Genomic DNA, 16,824 nt, shown 5'->3' with positions numbered 1-16,824 from the left:
TTCCTGTAAAATGGTGCTGTCAGGTGGCATAGTAAAGGATAAGACCATGTTTTCTTTGGCATTTTTCGGAAATAAAGCTAAATCTCAACGTTTTCTTGTTGCTAATTCCTGGCTGAGATGTTTGAATGTTTGGTATTGGTAAAACTCGCTCTTTTAATGCAGTTTTATTTAAAATTAGGCAAGTTATTTTAGACTGAAAGCATCATTCCCAAGCATAAAGAGACTGAAAGCATCATTCTCAATATCGTGACGTCACACAACATTTTTAAGGGGGGGGGCATGACCCAATGCCCCCCTGCGTACGCTAGTGGTCAAAGGTATAAGAGTGTCTGATACAAAGGTTTATGTTCGACGCTCGTGTCTTTGCAAGGCATACATTGGCAGACTTAAAATGAACCCTTTCTCTATTTTACTGCATCATTATAAAATTTTGTTTGGTGATTAGCCTAATTTAATGCAATTATTTTATTATTTTAACGCATAGGCTACGATAGAGCTAGTGTTCCGTGGCTCAAAAAAAGGTTGAAAAACACTGTGTTATATCAATATCATAAGTTATTCATTTACATATAGGCTAGGCTAAGGAAACAAAAAGAATAAAAGTACAGCAAGTAGATAGGTTTACACGTTAGAAGTTGATTTTAAAGAACCGCAAATCACCCAAAAACGCAAAAAGTTTAAAAGACCATGAAACCAGTCAGTCGGCAAAAATAACTTGGTTTCTCATTGCTTTAGGATACCACTATTGCAGGGCTACTCAACTGGCGGACCGTGGTCCGAATCCGGACCTTCTGGGTGTTGAAGGTGGACCTCGGGCTTCTGGAAGAATAACCTCATTGCCACATTTTAGGGCCTCTTTAAACAGATTTCCATTAACTACACTACAAAGAAACACAAATACATTTTTCCTTTTTTATTTTTTTGTTTGTGTCAGACAAAAATCCAAGTCGTGTTACATAGGCTACTACCTCAAAAGTGTTTCGGTGCTCGTAGGCTAGGCTACTGGTTGTTTAATTTTCGTGGTTGCATATGAAATATTCATCGGACCGCAAAAATATTTAACTTGTCAAAGTGGACCTTTGCTAACATTAGTTGAGTATAGCCCTGCACTATAGGCTGATATCGTAAGTTCTGTTGATCTCCAAAGTCAGAGATCAAATAAGCATTCATACACCCCTCCATCAGACAGGGCGGGCCCAACATACAAGTTCGTGGAACAAAACCAAAACAAAAATTGAACCAGAAATGCTGGGAAAAGTTCATGCCACTTCAAAAACTTCAAAATCTTTTTTTGGAAAAAGCACGCATTTTTCAAGATGGAATATCAATCTTATTTTTAAATATGACGAAGTCTTAACAGGGATGGTGCGGGTTAATGTTTCATAGTTAAAAAAATGTCAGTATTTTGTAACAGTTAGTTAGTTACAATTAGTATTTTGTAACAGTTAGTTTAGTGAGCAATTAGTTTAATAAGAACTGCTTCCCTATCTCTCTTTCGTATACTCCACTTTTACAACACAACTTTATGTTGTACAATTGCTTCCGGACTTGATAACAGTTGATAAAAAAATCTTGTGGATCCATTGAAATGCAACAGTGGGTCCCATTGGAACACAACCTTAAAAATATCTTTGTTATGCTACTGAAACGTTAAAATAAAATTACTGTTATTGCAGCATAGGCGTTTTTATAATCATCTGTGATGAAATAATGCTTCACTGAAAACATCACCAATTAACTGATGACACGCATCAGTTATACATAAAGTACCAAATTTAAATCGTCGTTTAACTAGATTTCAATTTAGAAATTGTCTACACAAAAAAAATGCCAAGAAAGGGTAAGTAGCCTAAATAGATAGATCTAAGTAAGCAAGCTAATAAATAAGTAAACAAGTGGGCAAGTAACCTAAGTAAGTGGAACTTTTCACTGTGGTAATTCGAAATTAGATAAAATGACTTAAAATTGTCTAATAAAACACACTACTTAAAAAAGTATATTAAAAGTGATGTTCCTTTTTCATTTCAATGCTTTTTTACTTTCCAATCCCCAATGTTTTGTTTGGTATACCTATGCCTACCTCTGGATGTAATCTTAGAATGTTCTCCAGAAGCAGGTCTCTGACTGATCCAGCTAATTGGTTTTCTTTTAGATTGATTCAACGTTTATAGACGATGAATCAATGCAAAAGTAAATTGAATTGCTAGCTGGAAGTAACCAATGCAAACTTTGGAATCTGTGCGCACATAACAATCGTAGTCCCTCCATAAATGAGCAATTAGGTGCTTGAGGCAAGTGTTTTCCGCGTTTTCTTATTGATTACTTTCATGTATTTTGCTCATTTGTTATATTTATTTGTCATCTCATGCGATCTGTGTTTCGCGTTCATCTGTGTAGCTTTCGATTTTTTATTTCTTGTGGCTGATGCTCACATTGCAAATTGCAATACTAAAAGGTTGCGCCCACAGTGTGAGAACAGTAAAATTCAGTGTTTGAAAGTTATAACTGCGTGTCTTGGATGATGAAACCTAACACTAGGTGGTCTTTAGTAGGCTTCCAGTGTCGTCCGTGAACATCGTGAAACTGGAGTGATAAAAAGATACACCTCTGCTCCAGAAGCTCAAACGGCGAGGAAGACTGTTGTTCTTCAGATATAACTGAATTTTAATATTGTAAAACCTGACGAGCTCGCAATAATATGTACACAACGTCAAATTTACTTCTTTCTATTTTTGTGTCTTCAAATAAATATAGGCTACTCAGTCTGGTTGTGTTATTCCTCGTTCCGGCACGGCCTGGTTGGAACCGCCGCAAACTTCGCGCGGGGGCGTTAGATTTTGTATGCTTGATGTAACAATCGTTTCGCTTTCTCAAACTAAAATTATCACCAGAATGTTATTTTGTTGTAGTTTCTGTCAATGAGCTGTCGGTAGATGAGTTTCGACTGCTTTTGCAAGATGAAGAATTTTTAGACTTCTTCAACAAATTTTGTAGCCTTCCGGTAAGTATAATTGACTTAGAACTGAGATAACCTTTGTCTGCGGACAGAGAAGTTTAATAACGGAGTTTCGCATATTTGTTGAGGCTTTGAACCACCGACACAAACCAGTCACCGAGGTTAACAGTTTTAAGTTAGCGTTACATGTTCAACGCTAAGGTAGCCTAAGTGTGAGGTAGATAATTCCATGCTTACACTTGGTAGTTGATGATTTAGAATAAGTGGATGGGTCGTCTGACCACTCGGCATGCGACAACTCAGCAAGTGCTTCAACTCAGCAATTAGGCCTACAGTTCAGCTAAGGCCAAGTCAGCAAGTGAGATTTACATGCTCACGCAGGACGTGTTTGGTCATCGCTTGTCAAACTCATTTCGCTGGCTTGTGACATGTCAAGTTTCGGCTTGCTCAGTTTCATCTTACACCAACTTCAGCCACTTTCTAAAATGTTGGTAGCTGAGTTGTCACTTGCTCAGTTCACAATTGCTGACTTGTAGGAGACTCGTCAAATCAGGGTTTCACCGCTTTGCTATGTAGTCGACAATCTATTAGGTGGCACTCAATAAACAACTTTTCTGGAATGCTTTTCTCAAGCGCACACCCCGTGAGTCGAACCATTGTTGACGGATGTTATCCTTTTTTGTTGTACTTTTGAGTTCTTCTCGACTGAGCCATCGAGGCTGACACTACTTTCTTCTTCAACAGATTGATCATGTTTGATCAGCTGTGATCTCCCTTATGAACTGCCTCCATTTTGTTCTGTCTTTTGTTTTTATTAGTACTTCCGGCATGCTTTTTATTCCTGTAATTTGCTTGATATTGTCAAAATATTTCATTTTTTGTCGTCCTTTTGTTCGTTTGCCTTGCACCATCCCAGTTAACATTGAATTTTCCAACGAGTTGCTTCTTGCAATGTGTCCGAAATATCTCAATTTTCTAAGGTTAATGTTGTTTATCAGACTCCATTTATCGTTTGTTTGTTGGGAAACAAATTTATTTGTTTTTCTTTCCATCCAGCTGATACGTAATAGCCTTCTGTGACACCACATTTCAAAACTTTTTAACTTTTTAATGTCATGTTATTATTGTTGTTGTTTTTAGGCTTTTAGCCAATTGATCGTCTATAGCAAGTCTAGAAAGGATTTTTTATTTGAGCCAAGCTTTCAAAACGATCAATACGTAAGTTATAGGCGTGATGATATTGAATAGGTTATTGTTAGGGTTTAGTTAGTGGGTTTTATAAAAAAAAAGTATGTTTGCACGTCAGAACTAGGTTTCGTAGTTTTGACGGGAGGCACTCTTAACTTCAAACCAGGTCGCCGGTGCAGAATACAGTCATCCACATCAGCACTCTGTCAATAGCAATTCTTCTTTCACTTCCACTATTTCCGTATTTTCTGCCACACAGTCTCTCCATCTTCTTTACGGCTTTCAACGCTCTCACAACTTCCTATTGCCTCATTCTTTTTCTGACATATTCAGACCAGTGCCGGTCTTTGGGATGTGCAAACCGTGCGATCGCACAGGGCCCGCAAATTAGGGGGCCCGCAATTTACTCCGAAAATGCAGTAATTTTGTCATTTTCAAAGGAAAAATTCAACAAGTGAATTCAGCAAAGGAATTCGCAACAAGAAAACATAGAGACTCAACGAATTCAACCTATTTCGTCGCCTGAATATTTCGTACCCTGAAAAGATCGAGAAAAAAAAACGACATAGCCGAAATCGCTGATCGGAGTTGCCGCAAACATTTCAAAATTTCTCGATCTTTTTAGGGGACGAAAAAGGTCGAAATTTAATTTTGTTACACGATTTCAGGGGACAAAATAGGTTGCATCCAGACTCAACATACTGTAGAGACATAGCTTTATTTCCGAAAAATGCCAAAGAAAGCATGATCTTATCCTTTTGCTATGCCACCGGACAGCACCATTTCACAGTAATATTCATACCTAAATTTTTGTTGAACATGCTCTCAGAATGTCCCAAACTCAAGGTAATTTTTCAAAATTTTCTGGGGGAGGCCCCCCAGACCCCCCGTCGCTGGTTGTCGTCTTTGGCGATCACGCCGCCCCTCCCCTTTCAAAGTACCTAGCTACGCCACTGAATTGGATTATTGTCATTGGGGCCCGCAAAAGCATATTCCGCACAGGGCCCGAAAAACCCTAAGACCGGCACTGATTCAGACTCTCCTTCAGTGGCGTATATTCAGGGTGTTCAAGGTGTGCACTGAACACCCCAAGAAATCCAGAAAAAAAGAAAATTTCCATCGGTTGTCGATGTTCTTTACTTTCATGATATTCTAACATCTTGCTGCATGCTGATTGCTTTCTTTTCAATTGCAAAACTCGCCCCTTCTAATTTTAATACTCCAACGTTTGAGGTCATTGCCTTTAATTTTTTTCGGTCATTACCTTTAAGCTGGGTGTGCACTCACAGCTTGGCGAGTGCTATTTAAAATAAACAATTAAGAAAAATGACGTCACAAGGCAGCGAAAACAACAATGGTTTTAGGTCAGCCAGGCTGTGCACTCGCTGATCTGCACACCTTGGCGCGTCATTGGGGGAATCCCAGGCAATAGCAAGTTTTAGCTTGTTGGATTAGAGTTTGAGGTGATCAGAGTTGGAAACAAGATAAGATAAAATGTTTTTTATGCACCAAGTGCCAGTAAATTAGGACTAGCTTGTCTGAATCTGCAACAAAGCTTATGGCAACAGCCAATATCATTGATACACCATTCTAAAACAACACATCTAATCGTTTTGTAATTAGAGTGTGTTGTAGGCTATGTTACTGGTATTGTACCTTATTGCTGAAACACCTTTATTATGTAGCAGGTGCCAGCTGACTCAAAGTCGCTTTCTGTGTCTCCTGGTTTGTCTCACATTAATTATTGCCTATGTTCGTTTCGTCTTGGGTGTACCACCGGTACGGTATATAATATATATATTAAAATGTGAAGCCAATGAACAAAATGATACTGGTACTCAGTGACGTTCGGCGGCTTAAACCGTTGGGAAAGCAACTTGGAAATATGCTGCAGCAAGGTAGTAGGCACGAAGGGCGTAACCGTCGGGCGAAGCCCGAAGGCATGTTGCCGAAGACAACACTTCCAGCGGGGGGTCTGGGGGGCCTCCCCCAGAAATTTTTGAAAAACACTTCCAATTTGGTGCGCTCTGAGAGCATTTTCAAAACAAATCAAAAATAAAAATCTATCAAATTGTGCTTCGCCTATGTCGTGATCATACATCCATTTAATGTTTAGAAGTGATGAACAATCTTAATTTTAACGTTGCAGGACCAAAATCCTGTGTTAGACATGGAATAATAGTTGTCTAAATGTTTAATTCGTCATGAATGTTCATTGTCAGATATTCAGTTAATTAAGCCTACACTACAAAAACTAACACTTAGGCCTAAACATTACAACCGCAAGCAAATTGTACAAAAAGCTGGATAAGTTTGCCTCCTGCGTATAGAAGCTTAACAAACTAAATATTGCATCCGCACCTGAACGTTCATTGGCGAAGTAACGTTATATCAACGCTGTAAAAAGGGCAAAGGCATGACAATGAAAGCTAGTACAGTAGGCTAAAGTACATGGCGAGGAGACATCAAAAAACAGCAACAAGCTTTTTGGTATTATGATGCTGTGCGTGTACCGTGACGAGATACCATTCTGACGAGTTAGTCTAGTCGCTCTAGCGAATGTACGCATTGACGTCACTGGGAAAGCACAACTAGCCTACCATAACCATAACACATCTGATTGGTTAAGCAGCTGGTGACGTTTTGCAAAACGGGTGAGGATTGGTTAAAACGAAGGCGTTTTTTGACATTTTTGAATCTGGGAAAGCAAGTTTGATAGTTGCTTACCTGGAGTCTCAGTGATTGTTTCTGACAGAAGCGTTTGCGTCAATTGGTATTTATAGGCAAGACATGCGGTTTGGTGAGGACTTAGACTACTCACAAGCGTTACGAGTAATTCTAGTCACGAATACAGTAATTTTCAAGTTAAAATAGAGGTGATAAAAATAATAAGTTAAACCTAGAATTCAGTCATTATATTTTGCATAGTTTTTGCTAAGGTAAGCACTACTTTCCTTGCTTTCCCTCACCGATCGTCACTGCCGGTACTGATAATAAAAAAATTGGCTAGTGGCTAAAGCTTGTTTATTATCGAGTTGCTTTGCTATTGTTTTTTGTTTTAACTTTCACCTGTTTGTTTTTAATTCGCTTGTAGGCAGTGTTGTACGTTGACGCCGTCAATTTGACGGCGTCATTTGACGGCGTCAACTTTTTGTTGACGCTGAGGCTAGCGCCGTCAATTTATTTTTCAGTTGACGGAAGTGATAGCGCCGTCAACTATTTTGCCGATTTTAAGCGTCAAGCGCTAAGCGTCATTTTTTTGTTTTCATGGAAAATCTCGTTTCACAATAAGAGTTTCACAATGTATTCTGGCCAGCGCGACTCATCCGAATTACCGGCTTTTGCGTTGGTTGGAATGGCTCCCTGGAATACATGCAGAAGAAGTTCTCCAAATGGTGATCACCCATGTATTGAAAACGAGGGATCAGAGACAGAAAGTGAAAAATCCATGAATGGCATCGCGGACGTTGAATATACTTTATTTCAAGAGCTCTATGCCCCTAAAAAGAGCGATGTTGGTGCAGTGGACCTCGTTAAAAGATTTATACATGCTAAACTATCACAGCACGCTTGGAACAGTAATACATTTCCGACTAAACGTTTTCAACTTGTTTTTGAAATACAACACACCAATACCAACCAGCGCTGCTGTGGAACGCATGTTTTCACTTGGAAAGGACAATATGCGCAGGGGCGCCGGAAGCGGGGGGGCAGGGGGAGCGGAAGCCCCCCTGCCCTCAAATTTCTGTGGATGGGGAGGGAAGAGGGGGCAATGGTGCCCTTTTAAAGTCATGTAAGCTACTGCACACTTTGCAATATAACAATTTATGCTATTCGCTTTTAGCCTAATTATAATGTTCTATTTTTGCCTCAAAATAATATTCACGACACAAAATTCTCCATCACAGTAAGTTATATTACATCATTATAAAATAGCATGATGCCCTTCCGTGCCATTGTTCTTTGTATAGCGGACACTTGTATCATTACTCGATAATGAGCTGATAGATGGGCATTATCGCTATATCTTATCTTAAAAACTTACAAAAAAAAATTGGCCTTTCAGCAACAAAAGTGCCCTTTTTTCATACTTCTGCCCATCCAGTCAAAAATCGCTCCGGCGCCCCTGAATATGCGTCCCAAACACAGCAGATTGTCAGACAAACGTTTTGATATGCTTGTTTTTCTGCAAGGAAATAACTAATAGGCTGAGCAGCTAATTACAATACAGTCTCAAAACATAATACCTGCTCTTTATTTATAGCTATTGTTAGCCTGAACTTGGTTGAAATATTTCCGTTTTATGAGACGCTGGCAAAAAATAGCGCTAGAAATTAGCGCTGACGCTGACGCCGTCAATTTCTTTAAGAGCTTACGCAGTCCTTTACGCCGCAAAGTTTTTAGGCAATTCGCGCTGACGCTGACGCCGTCAAATTATTTCAATGACGCGTACAACACTGCTTGTAGGCTACATTTCTCAAGGTGTTGCGACCGTGCCTAATCCTTGCATGAAGTAAATCATTTCCATCTCGAACACGCTTTAACTTTCGCGTTTTTTCCGACTCCTGCTGTGTTATGGCAAGTAGCTACGTTAATATTGTTCGTTTTGATGGTCGGAAATAAAAACTGAACTGAAGTATGTGACTTTAGAAATGCTACTTAATGTTTGATATTATTAAGTCTTTCATTCAATAGGCGCTGTCAAATAAATATCTATTTTGTATTCTTCTCCATTCCGACAACATTATTTTTGTCAGTTCTGTTCATGTTCAGAATTTGTGCTGAAAATGCTCTCAGAACGCACCAAATTCAATGTTAATTTTAAAAATTTTTTGGGGGAGGCCCCCCAGACCCCCCGCTGTTGCTTTGCCGTCACTGAACACCCTGTCAAAGTGGTCACGGTACGCCACTGCTCTCCTTAGCACGTGGCCCAACCATTTCTTGATCAAAATGATAAAAAAGCAATTTTGGAGACATAGTCAGCAGCTCAAAAATTTAATAGACTTAGTAAATTTAAAAATACAAATACAAAAGTGTCTAGATAAAATACAATAACAACTGCCCAAGATTGTTCATTGATTGATTGAAGGAATCTTTACCCTCGGACTGAGAAAGCTTCTTTAAAATCTAATCCTGGCAGTTTTGCATGCTTATAAAGGATTTGAAGCACTAACATAGGCCCAGTCACCGAAATTAACAGAGTATAGTTTCCGACCAGTGTTGAAGTGTTGCTTTCTGTGAATTACTTCATCCACTAGGTGCCGACGAATCGAGAGCTGGTCCTTGAAATGGGTTGCGCTCGCGCACACCCCGAGAATGGAATGATAATAATAAAAATCATGTTTAATTTTGTGCCCATTGCAAAATACACTGCAATCATGGATGCAACACAACAGGAAACAGCGAAGAGACAGAATAGTCCTCGGCTCCGACTCCACAGTCCTGACAGGGCTGTAGAATAGGGCAAAAATATACGACTTCGACTTCTCGGTTTATAACCGGCCGACTCCATCTCCGGACACGCCAAATTCCCGCCGACTTCATAACCCAGAAAAACTACAGTTTCTATCTCTGACGAAGGTCGTTAGCTAGACGGCCACTTGTGGGATTCCTTACAGGACTACTTTTGTCATGAAACATCAGTAGGCAACAAATTGAAATTAGAATTTCACTGAGGTGATTTTTGTACAGGGCTATCAACAACAAAGTGTATAAAAAAGTGCAGTTAAAGATCACGTTTTCTCATGTACAGAATGTCAAAACAACGTTTTTATTAAGTAATTTGTGATCATGTCCAGGGGGCAGGTTTGAGTATCAATCCAAGATTTTGGAAGCCCTACAAATAAAACGAAATAATCCACCTTTAAACGGAAAATTATGCAGTATGTTTGCGGCTCGTCTGTTTTGTGTATTTTAAAATTAGTTTTACGCACCTTGCCTATCTGTACATATTAAATCATGTGATCTGTTTGACGCCATTTGTAGTGACTTTTGAGTTTTTTGTGTTGATTGTTGAGCTAGTCAGAAGCACTGTGCTGTTTTTGTTTTTTCCTGTTGATAAATTCAATATTGAACCATTGTATTCTGTTTAAATATAGATCAAATTACTGTATGTTATTCATAAAGATGACATCATGTGATGTCGAAAATGTTTGAAATTTGTTTCAATGTAGTTTTCGTGCAAATGTTATTATAATAAACTTAAATATGTTCATGAATGCAGGAAGTTTGTCCTTAAATTGCCTTATTTTTTTATACCATTTGAGTAGAGGGAGAGGGGTAGCATTTTTAAACCATAAACAGACTAAGCAGCAACACTACAGTTAACATTGTATAAAACAAAAATAATAACCGAACGTTTTCGGCTAGTCATACAGCCCTTTTCAAGCTTATAAGAAAAATATTTTTATTAGAAATTGAACAAACGTGGCTTGTTGAAGTGGCTTTGGAAAAGATGCAACTTATTTGTGAAGACAAAGTGGTTCACGAACTTTCTCTTCGCGAAACGTTTGATGGAGAACAATCTCTTCCATGATGTCGATATGGGTTTATCTTCATCCGGTAGTTATCAGTTTCTTTGCTTACTTCAATGCTTTTCCAACTGATTTAAGCGTCCGGTATTTAAAACTTTAAGCCAGTGAAATAAATTATTGTGTTGTGTAAACACAGAAAGTGCAGTTTTACTTGACCACACAACAACTTCGTAAATGATTGCAAATCATAACTTTGTAACAATAAAATCCTTTCTGTAAACTACTTTTAAAACAGTTTAAAAACTTCGCAGAAAATTTTGAAAAGCAGTTTGAAAATTATAGTCCTGCCATAAAAGTCGCTTTAATGATTTCATCGAAATATATCAGACAAGAAAATCATTCAGCAATCCTTGATCTGGCTCGCGCGCAGAAGCTTTGGTCGAGTGTCTGGGCTGCGGCGGTTTCGACGCTTTCTGATGACAACACCAGACGGATACAAAATGTACCGATTTTGGCTCGGAGCGGAACGTTTGTGAGTTGATAGTTGCAAATTGTTGTTGATAAAACATGCGTCGAAAGATAACAAAAACAATATTAGGGTACATGTTCAATTGTTCATGTAAAGTCACTTTTTATGAATTTATTTTTAAGACAGTGACTCGTCTATCCTGTCGGCTCTTTTATCCTATTAATTCCCTGGTATAGGCTACTGTAGGACGTGTAGGTGGGCTACCACTCAGAATTTTCGTCATGTTTTTAAAAATTCCTGACGATCCATGGTAAACATTTGCTTGAATTTTATTGATTTTCAAATTAATAAAACATAAAATGGGACTTGTAGCGGCCAAAGATATTAACGTCAGTTTTTTTTTGTTTAATCCTGACGTCACTTGGGATAAACCAAAATAAGGGGCTTGCAATAAAAGCATGTGCAATGTGATGCTAAAATTTGTTCTAATAGATTGTGATACAAGTGCATTCCAAGAATGACTCTTGAGGTAAATGAACCTATTCTCAATCTCTACACTAGTCATATATTAAATCATTACAGAGCATTAACATTAGACGTACCACTCAGAAAAAAACGAAGATGGTACATTGGCACCTAAGCACCTTCTTCGGGCTTCTGGTTAAGTTGTTGTTCTTTTTTAGGTACCAGTACATCAAGCGAAAGTCTTGTACCAGTCCAGAAAGACTTAACAAGCTAAAAAATAATTTCTTTCGAGAATGTGCGGATTTGGCTTTCCCACGTCATTTGATTGACGCTGCATGGGCAACGTTGGATGACAGTCTCGACCAATCAACGCAAAGTTCTAGAATATTCGATCTAAATTTCACTATGCTGATGCAAAAGGTGAGATGTCTTTTTCAAACAGATTTTACTTAGTATCTCTCACTATAAAAGAACGTGTTTTCGTTCATTTTTGTCGTCAAATATAAGCCTCTTACTTAGGGCCGAAGGTCCACCCTTTCATCAATCCAGTGAAGTCAGCTAAATGTTATTTATGGAAAAGTTTTTTTTTATCAGGGACCTAATCGGAACATCTTAGACCCAAACAAGTAAATATAGCAAAAAATCTCACAAAACTTTGTGTTTCAATACAAGATACAGAATCCATCGCTGAAGTTACTTAAGTCAGAAGCGGAATTGATGCTTACGACATAATGGTGCTTAATGTTTTTTTATGGAAAACTCTTTTCATGATGGCCAAGAAACTGCGGGCCCCTTTATGATTTGCTCTTATACAATTAATCACTGAAAGAAGAAGTCACATTAAATGATGACAAACAAAACCCTATGAAGTGATGTCGGTTATTAAATATGGAGACTATGTGGCAATATTTCGACCTTTTTCTTTTCAAATGCCCCAAAACACTGGACAGACTAAGAAATGGGTCTCTAAATGGCGGTAGGCCCCCGGCCAAAATGTACGTAGGTTGACGCACACGGCGTGAAAACCACTCATTTTGAACTCAATGGTGTTTTTTACGATCTTAGAGTGATCATATACGTTTCCAACTACAAACTAATTAACTTTTAGCCTAACTATGGAACGTAATTCGAATGGAAACAAATCCAGACTAATTCACCGAATTCAGATAACGTTGGAGACGTTGAATTAATGTAAAAATAACGGATTTTGCTGTCTAGAATGTTGTCATTACTGTTATTCAAACTAAATTCAGACTAATTCACATAAATCATCGAATCTTTATTTTTGATTATTTTGTGTTTTGCACATATCGATAATTTCGATCAATCGCGGTTGATTTTTGTCTTCAGCTGTGTATGCATCGGCTCAATACCTACTGGACACCGCGATACCTACTCTCTTGCACGCATGAAACTAATTCTCCCTCTGATGACGCCAGTTACGAGCTCGCGATGCGATATTTAAGGAAAAAATTTCCAGAAGATTTTCTGACCAAAGGACTTGCAAGTAAGGTCGCTGGTTTGTGACCTGACAATGCCAGTCTTTGCTATGCCGAGGACGTTTTCTATCACTCACAAACAGTTATACATATAAATAAATATAGTATAAATAAATATAGCTAGGCTAATATAAATACATCTTGATTTTATTTTCATGAGTAGGCTATTAAAGACTGGTCAGGGCTTGATTACAAAATTGCAATAGAAAATCTCACACCAGAGAAAATTGGCTTTTCATTGCCTTCAACCTTGGACAAGGAACTTACTGAAAATGATGATGATGACAATTACAAAGCGAACCAATACTCTATTATGGTATACTACAAAGAATCAGCCACTAAAACACTTACAAAAAGTTGATATATCTTCTGCAATAGGCTACCATTTTGAAGACGTTATCTTCGCGAGTAGCATCTGTGACATCTTCTACACAAATAGGGGTCTGGTTACTTTTCCTCAATTTATATGGTTTTATTGAAAAAGCTAAGCATCGGCATAGTTTCTTCTGCTTAATTATTAATAAAACAATGATAGCAACAATGATAGTGAAACTGGTAACAGCAATGAAAATACTAACTTAATAATAAGTTTTTATAAAGGTTGTATCCATGATAGATATGTTTTGCTTTCAAGGGTTTACAATGCAGACGAGTTCAGCGCAGCCGTATAATGGCGCAGCCTAGCAGCACACATTTACTCATAGCCTTTTTTTTAACAAGGTTGAGGTATCAATTTCAGACTACCTTAGTGTTCTTCCGCAATTGTCTGAACCTGGCAGCGCTATAATGCACGATTTTGAGGATACGATGATTAACTCAAAAGAACAGTATGACGTCTACAATGGAAGAGGTTCAAAAGACGACTCGCTTTCGGCTGATGCCACACAAGGGCGGCGCAGGCCCCACTCCTACGCAGGACATCGGGATAAACAAAACGCATTGACTAAAGGAAGGAGATCGCCATTTAACACTTTTGAAGAAGAAAAGCACAAGCATAAGTCCAGGAAACGTGCCTCTAGCGCACCAAATGCAAACGATGACAGAAACACTGAGCTCTTTAAAACAAAGAGAATGTCAAGTATTCCAAGTTCTGGATCCTCAGAAGATGATCACAGTTTAATTAGCATGGGAAGCGACGATTCGATTAAGAAGAAAATATTTAAGAAACCTAGGAAGAAAATTGTTAGAAGACGTACCGAAGATCTAACGAGCAAATGGAAAAAAGCTGTGCAAAAATCTTCCACTTTTCGGTATTCGATATCCGGCGAGGTGAAGCATGAGACAAGGAAAAAATCGACTGTGGTAAACCTGAAGGTAAATGAAAGCTTATTTGAAGACACAAAAACACACAATTATTTTGTGACAATCATTCAGTGATAATCTAATTAAATATATTGAAAAACTAACATAACCTACAACACTTGGACAAGATCTCGAACTGTGATCATGGTTCAATTATTTTTTTTGTAAAAGCTTTTAAATCGACTGCAATCGTCTGGAAGCTGAAATAAACAGCTGACGAATCTTGAATAAAGTTATGTTGAATTGACGTTGAAATGACGTCAAGTTTTTAACCAGGATAATGATGCGGCCGGGCATATTTTAAACTGATTGTCCTGCTTTGGTATCATGTTGATGCAGATGCACGTCATAACGTCCGAGTTTTGTCGCTTCTACCTTTTTCTAGACCTCTGCTATGTTTGGCCTATATTGCTTTTTTTTCGTCGTGATGGTCAGAAATAAAAACAAACTGAACTGAACTAATTAACCAAGTCGCATAGGAGTAAATAGTCCTCCATATGCCAAGTGAAATGTAAAAAATATGTATCCTAGAACGGTTAATTTTGACGGTTTTGAGGCTAATTTTGGCCTGACACCAATGTGATCCCAGGGCCTCTCGATAATGCACCAAGACCAATCTACATAGCAACGGTTTATTTTTCCATATATTTTATTTGATTTTTCCATATAATTTAAATAATTTCTTACTTTTGTCACTCTTCGTTTTCTAAAATTTGAATTGTTTTTATGTGTTGTGACCGTGCCGAAAATTAATCTAATTATCCTGTTTGGCCTCAGGGACGTTATGACGTTTATTTTTGCTTTTACGTTTTTCTATCGTCCTACCTCTGCTGCGTTTGGTATACTGTTATTGTTTTTCGCTATGATAATCAAAAATAAAAACAAACTGAACTGAACATCGCAACTAAAACACAAAACTTTTTCAAACGCGACTTATCTCAAAGAACTTGTACTGTCACAACGCACTTGGTAGAAAAAAATGATAGCAGCTTCAACTTGAATAGGAGCGACAGCAGGCATAATTTCATAGCAGTTTTATTGTAAATACTTTGCAAAGATTGTAGATGACATTGTTGATGATGACGTTGAGCCCCATGAAAGCGACGTGAAAAGTTTGGAAGACGGCAAGTCTCCTGATTCCAAACTCGGAAACAAAGTAAGACCAAGTAAAAGTTGTTTCAGTTTAACAAAACAAATTTTTCAGTTTTTATTTCGAGTGCCGCATGCACGCCAGCGACGTCATTTCCGAGTGTGATGTATCCGACCTATGTTTAGAGGGCCTGATAAATGAGCAATAGATTTATTGTGCAATGATTGCTCAGGGAACTTGGTTGTGGATAATATTGTAAAACTCGCTCAGACACCATAATGTCGACTTAAAGTGGTTTCCCTGCTTTCCTATTTCATTGTTATCAAACCTTTAAATTCCAGAAGGATTCTGAAGTTGTCACTGCCGTTGTGAATGGTAATTGCCAATGACTTGCCGATTCTTCTTCTTCTTTGTCCTCTTCCCCCATCCCATTGTCTATTCATTGTAACGTTGCGATTGCTCTTTTCAGGCAACAAAAGGTCATCAAAAGGGTCTTCCCGACCGGGCTTCGCCATCCAATTTTGAGGAGGACACAGATGAAGACAAAGATCGAAGGCGGTCTAGCGTTAGCGAAATTGAAAAACTTGATTCGGACACCATGCAAGATAGGTAGCTCGGTTGGCATGACAACAACGATAGCAATTGTCTGATGCAGGCTATTGCTTTTGAAAATTATGAATTGACGAGACAAATAAAGAATGGTTCAACTTGATAGCTCAGTTGGTTAAGATCCTGACTTTATGTACGACGAAACCTCAAGATCAAACGGCGCTGGTTCGATTCTCAGTGTGTGCGCTTGAGCAAATTGTTTCAAGGACTGCTCTCCATTCAGCTGCACCAAGTGGATACTAATCCTATCAATTTTTCATACCAGCAATTTTGGATACCAACAGATCGGCCTTCAGTCACGTTTGAAGCTGCACGTTGTTAAGGCCTGTGTGTAAATGTGGCCATCACAATGTTCTGCTCAAGTTTAATATATTTAGTGATGTAATCCTTACAAATTATTTATCCAGATCTCAGAATAAATCGTCGAGTAACTTGATAGAATCCCCCTTGGAGATTCCCAAGAAACGGAAAATCAGTTTTCGGGCGAGGCCAAAAAAGACAAAGGTAACGTGCACTTTGAAAATATCGAGTCTTGCTTCAAACTTGTACTGCAACTAGTTTGCAGCGATGTACGCGTATACAAAAAAATATTGGCGCCGTCAGCGTAAACGCAAACGTTCGAAAAACCATACGCCGTATGCGTCAACGCAACTTGTGAAAAAAGTTGGCGGCGTCAGCGTCAGCGCATACACTAGCGTAAACTCATTTTGTTTGCTAGGTGCCAAACATTCACACGGTATAAACCACTCGAAACAAACAAGATTTATTTTGAA

General features: G+C 38.4%; 1 protein-coding gene across 1 annotated transcript in view; it reads left to right on the top strand.

Moving 5' to 3' along the window:
- Nucleotides 1-1,770: 1,770 nt before the first annotated feature.
- Nucleotides 1,771-16,824, top strand: part of LOC145772719 (uncharacterized) — a 35,751-nt gene continuing 20,697 nt past the window's right edge. Inside the window, exons 1-11 of the mRNA XM_082584593.1 lie at nucleotides 1,771-1,840; nucleotides 2,910-3,001; nucleotides 4,097-4,174; nucleotides 10,558-10,705; nucleotides 11,005-11,149; nucleotides 11,770-11,971; nucleotides 12,902-13,058; nucleotides 13,790-14,364; nucleotides 15,410-15,508; nucleotides 15,912-16,051; nucleotides 16,459-16,555. Coding sequence (XP_082440719.1) covers nucleotides 1,828-1,840; nucleotides 2,910-3,001; nucleotides 4,097-4,174; nucleotides 10,558-10,705; nucleotides 11,005-11,149; nucleotides 11,770-11,971; nucleotides 12,902-13,058; nucleotides 13,790-14,364; nucleotides 15,410-15,508; nucleotides 15,912-16,051; nucleotides 16,459-16,555 — 1,746 coding nt within the window. The 5' untranslated portion in view covers nucleotides 1,771-1,827. The remainder of the gene's footprint in view (nucleotides 1,841-2,909; nucleotides 3,002-4,096; nucleotides 4,175-10,557; nucleotides 10,706-11,004; nucleotides 11,150-11,769; nucleotides 11,972-12,901; nucleotides 13,059-13,789; nucleotides 14,365-15,409; nucleotides 15,509-15,911; nucleotides 16,052-16,458; nucleotides 16,556-16,824) is intronic.

Source organism: Aplidium turbinatum, chromosome 6 (assembly GCF_918807975.1).
Source record: "Aplidium turbinatum chromosome 6, kaAplTurb1.1, whole genome shotgun sequence".
In the NCBI taxonomy this organism is placed as follows: Eukaryota; Metazoa; Chordata; class Ascidiacea; order Aplousobranchia; family Polyclinidae; genus Aplidium; species Aplidium turbinatum.
Note: the sequence above shows the minus strand (reverse complement) of the source record. Positions and strands in the feature narration are given on the sequence as shown.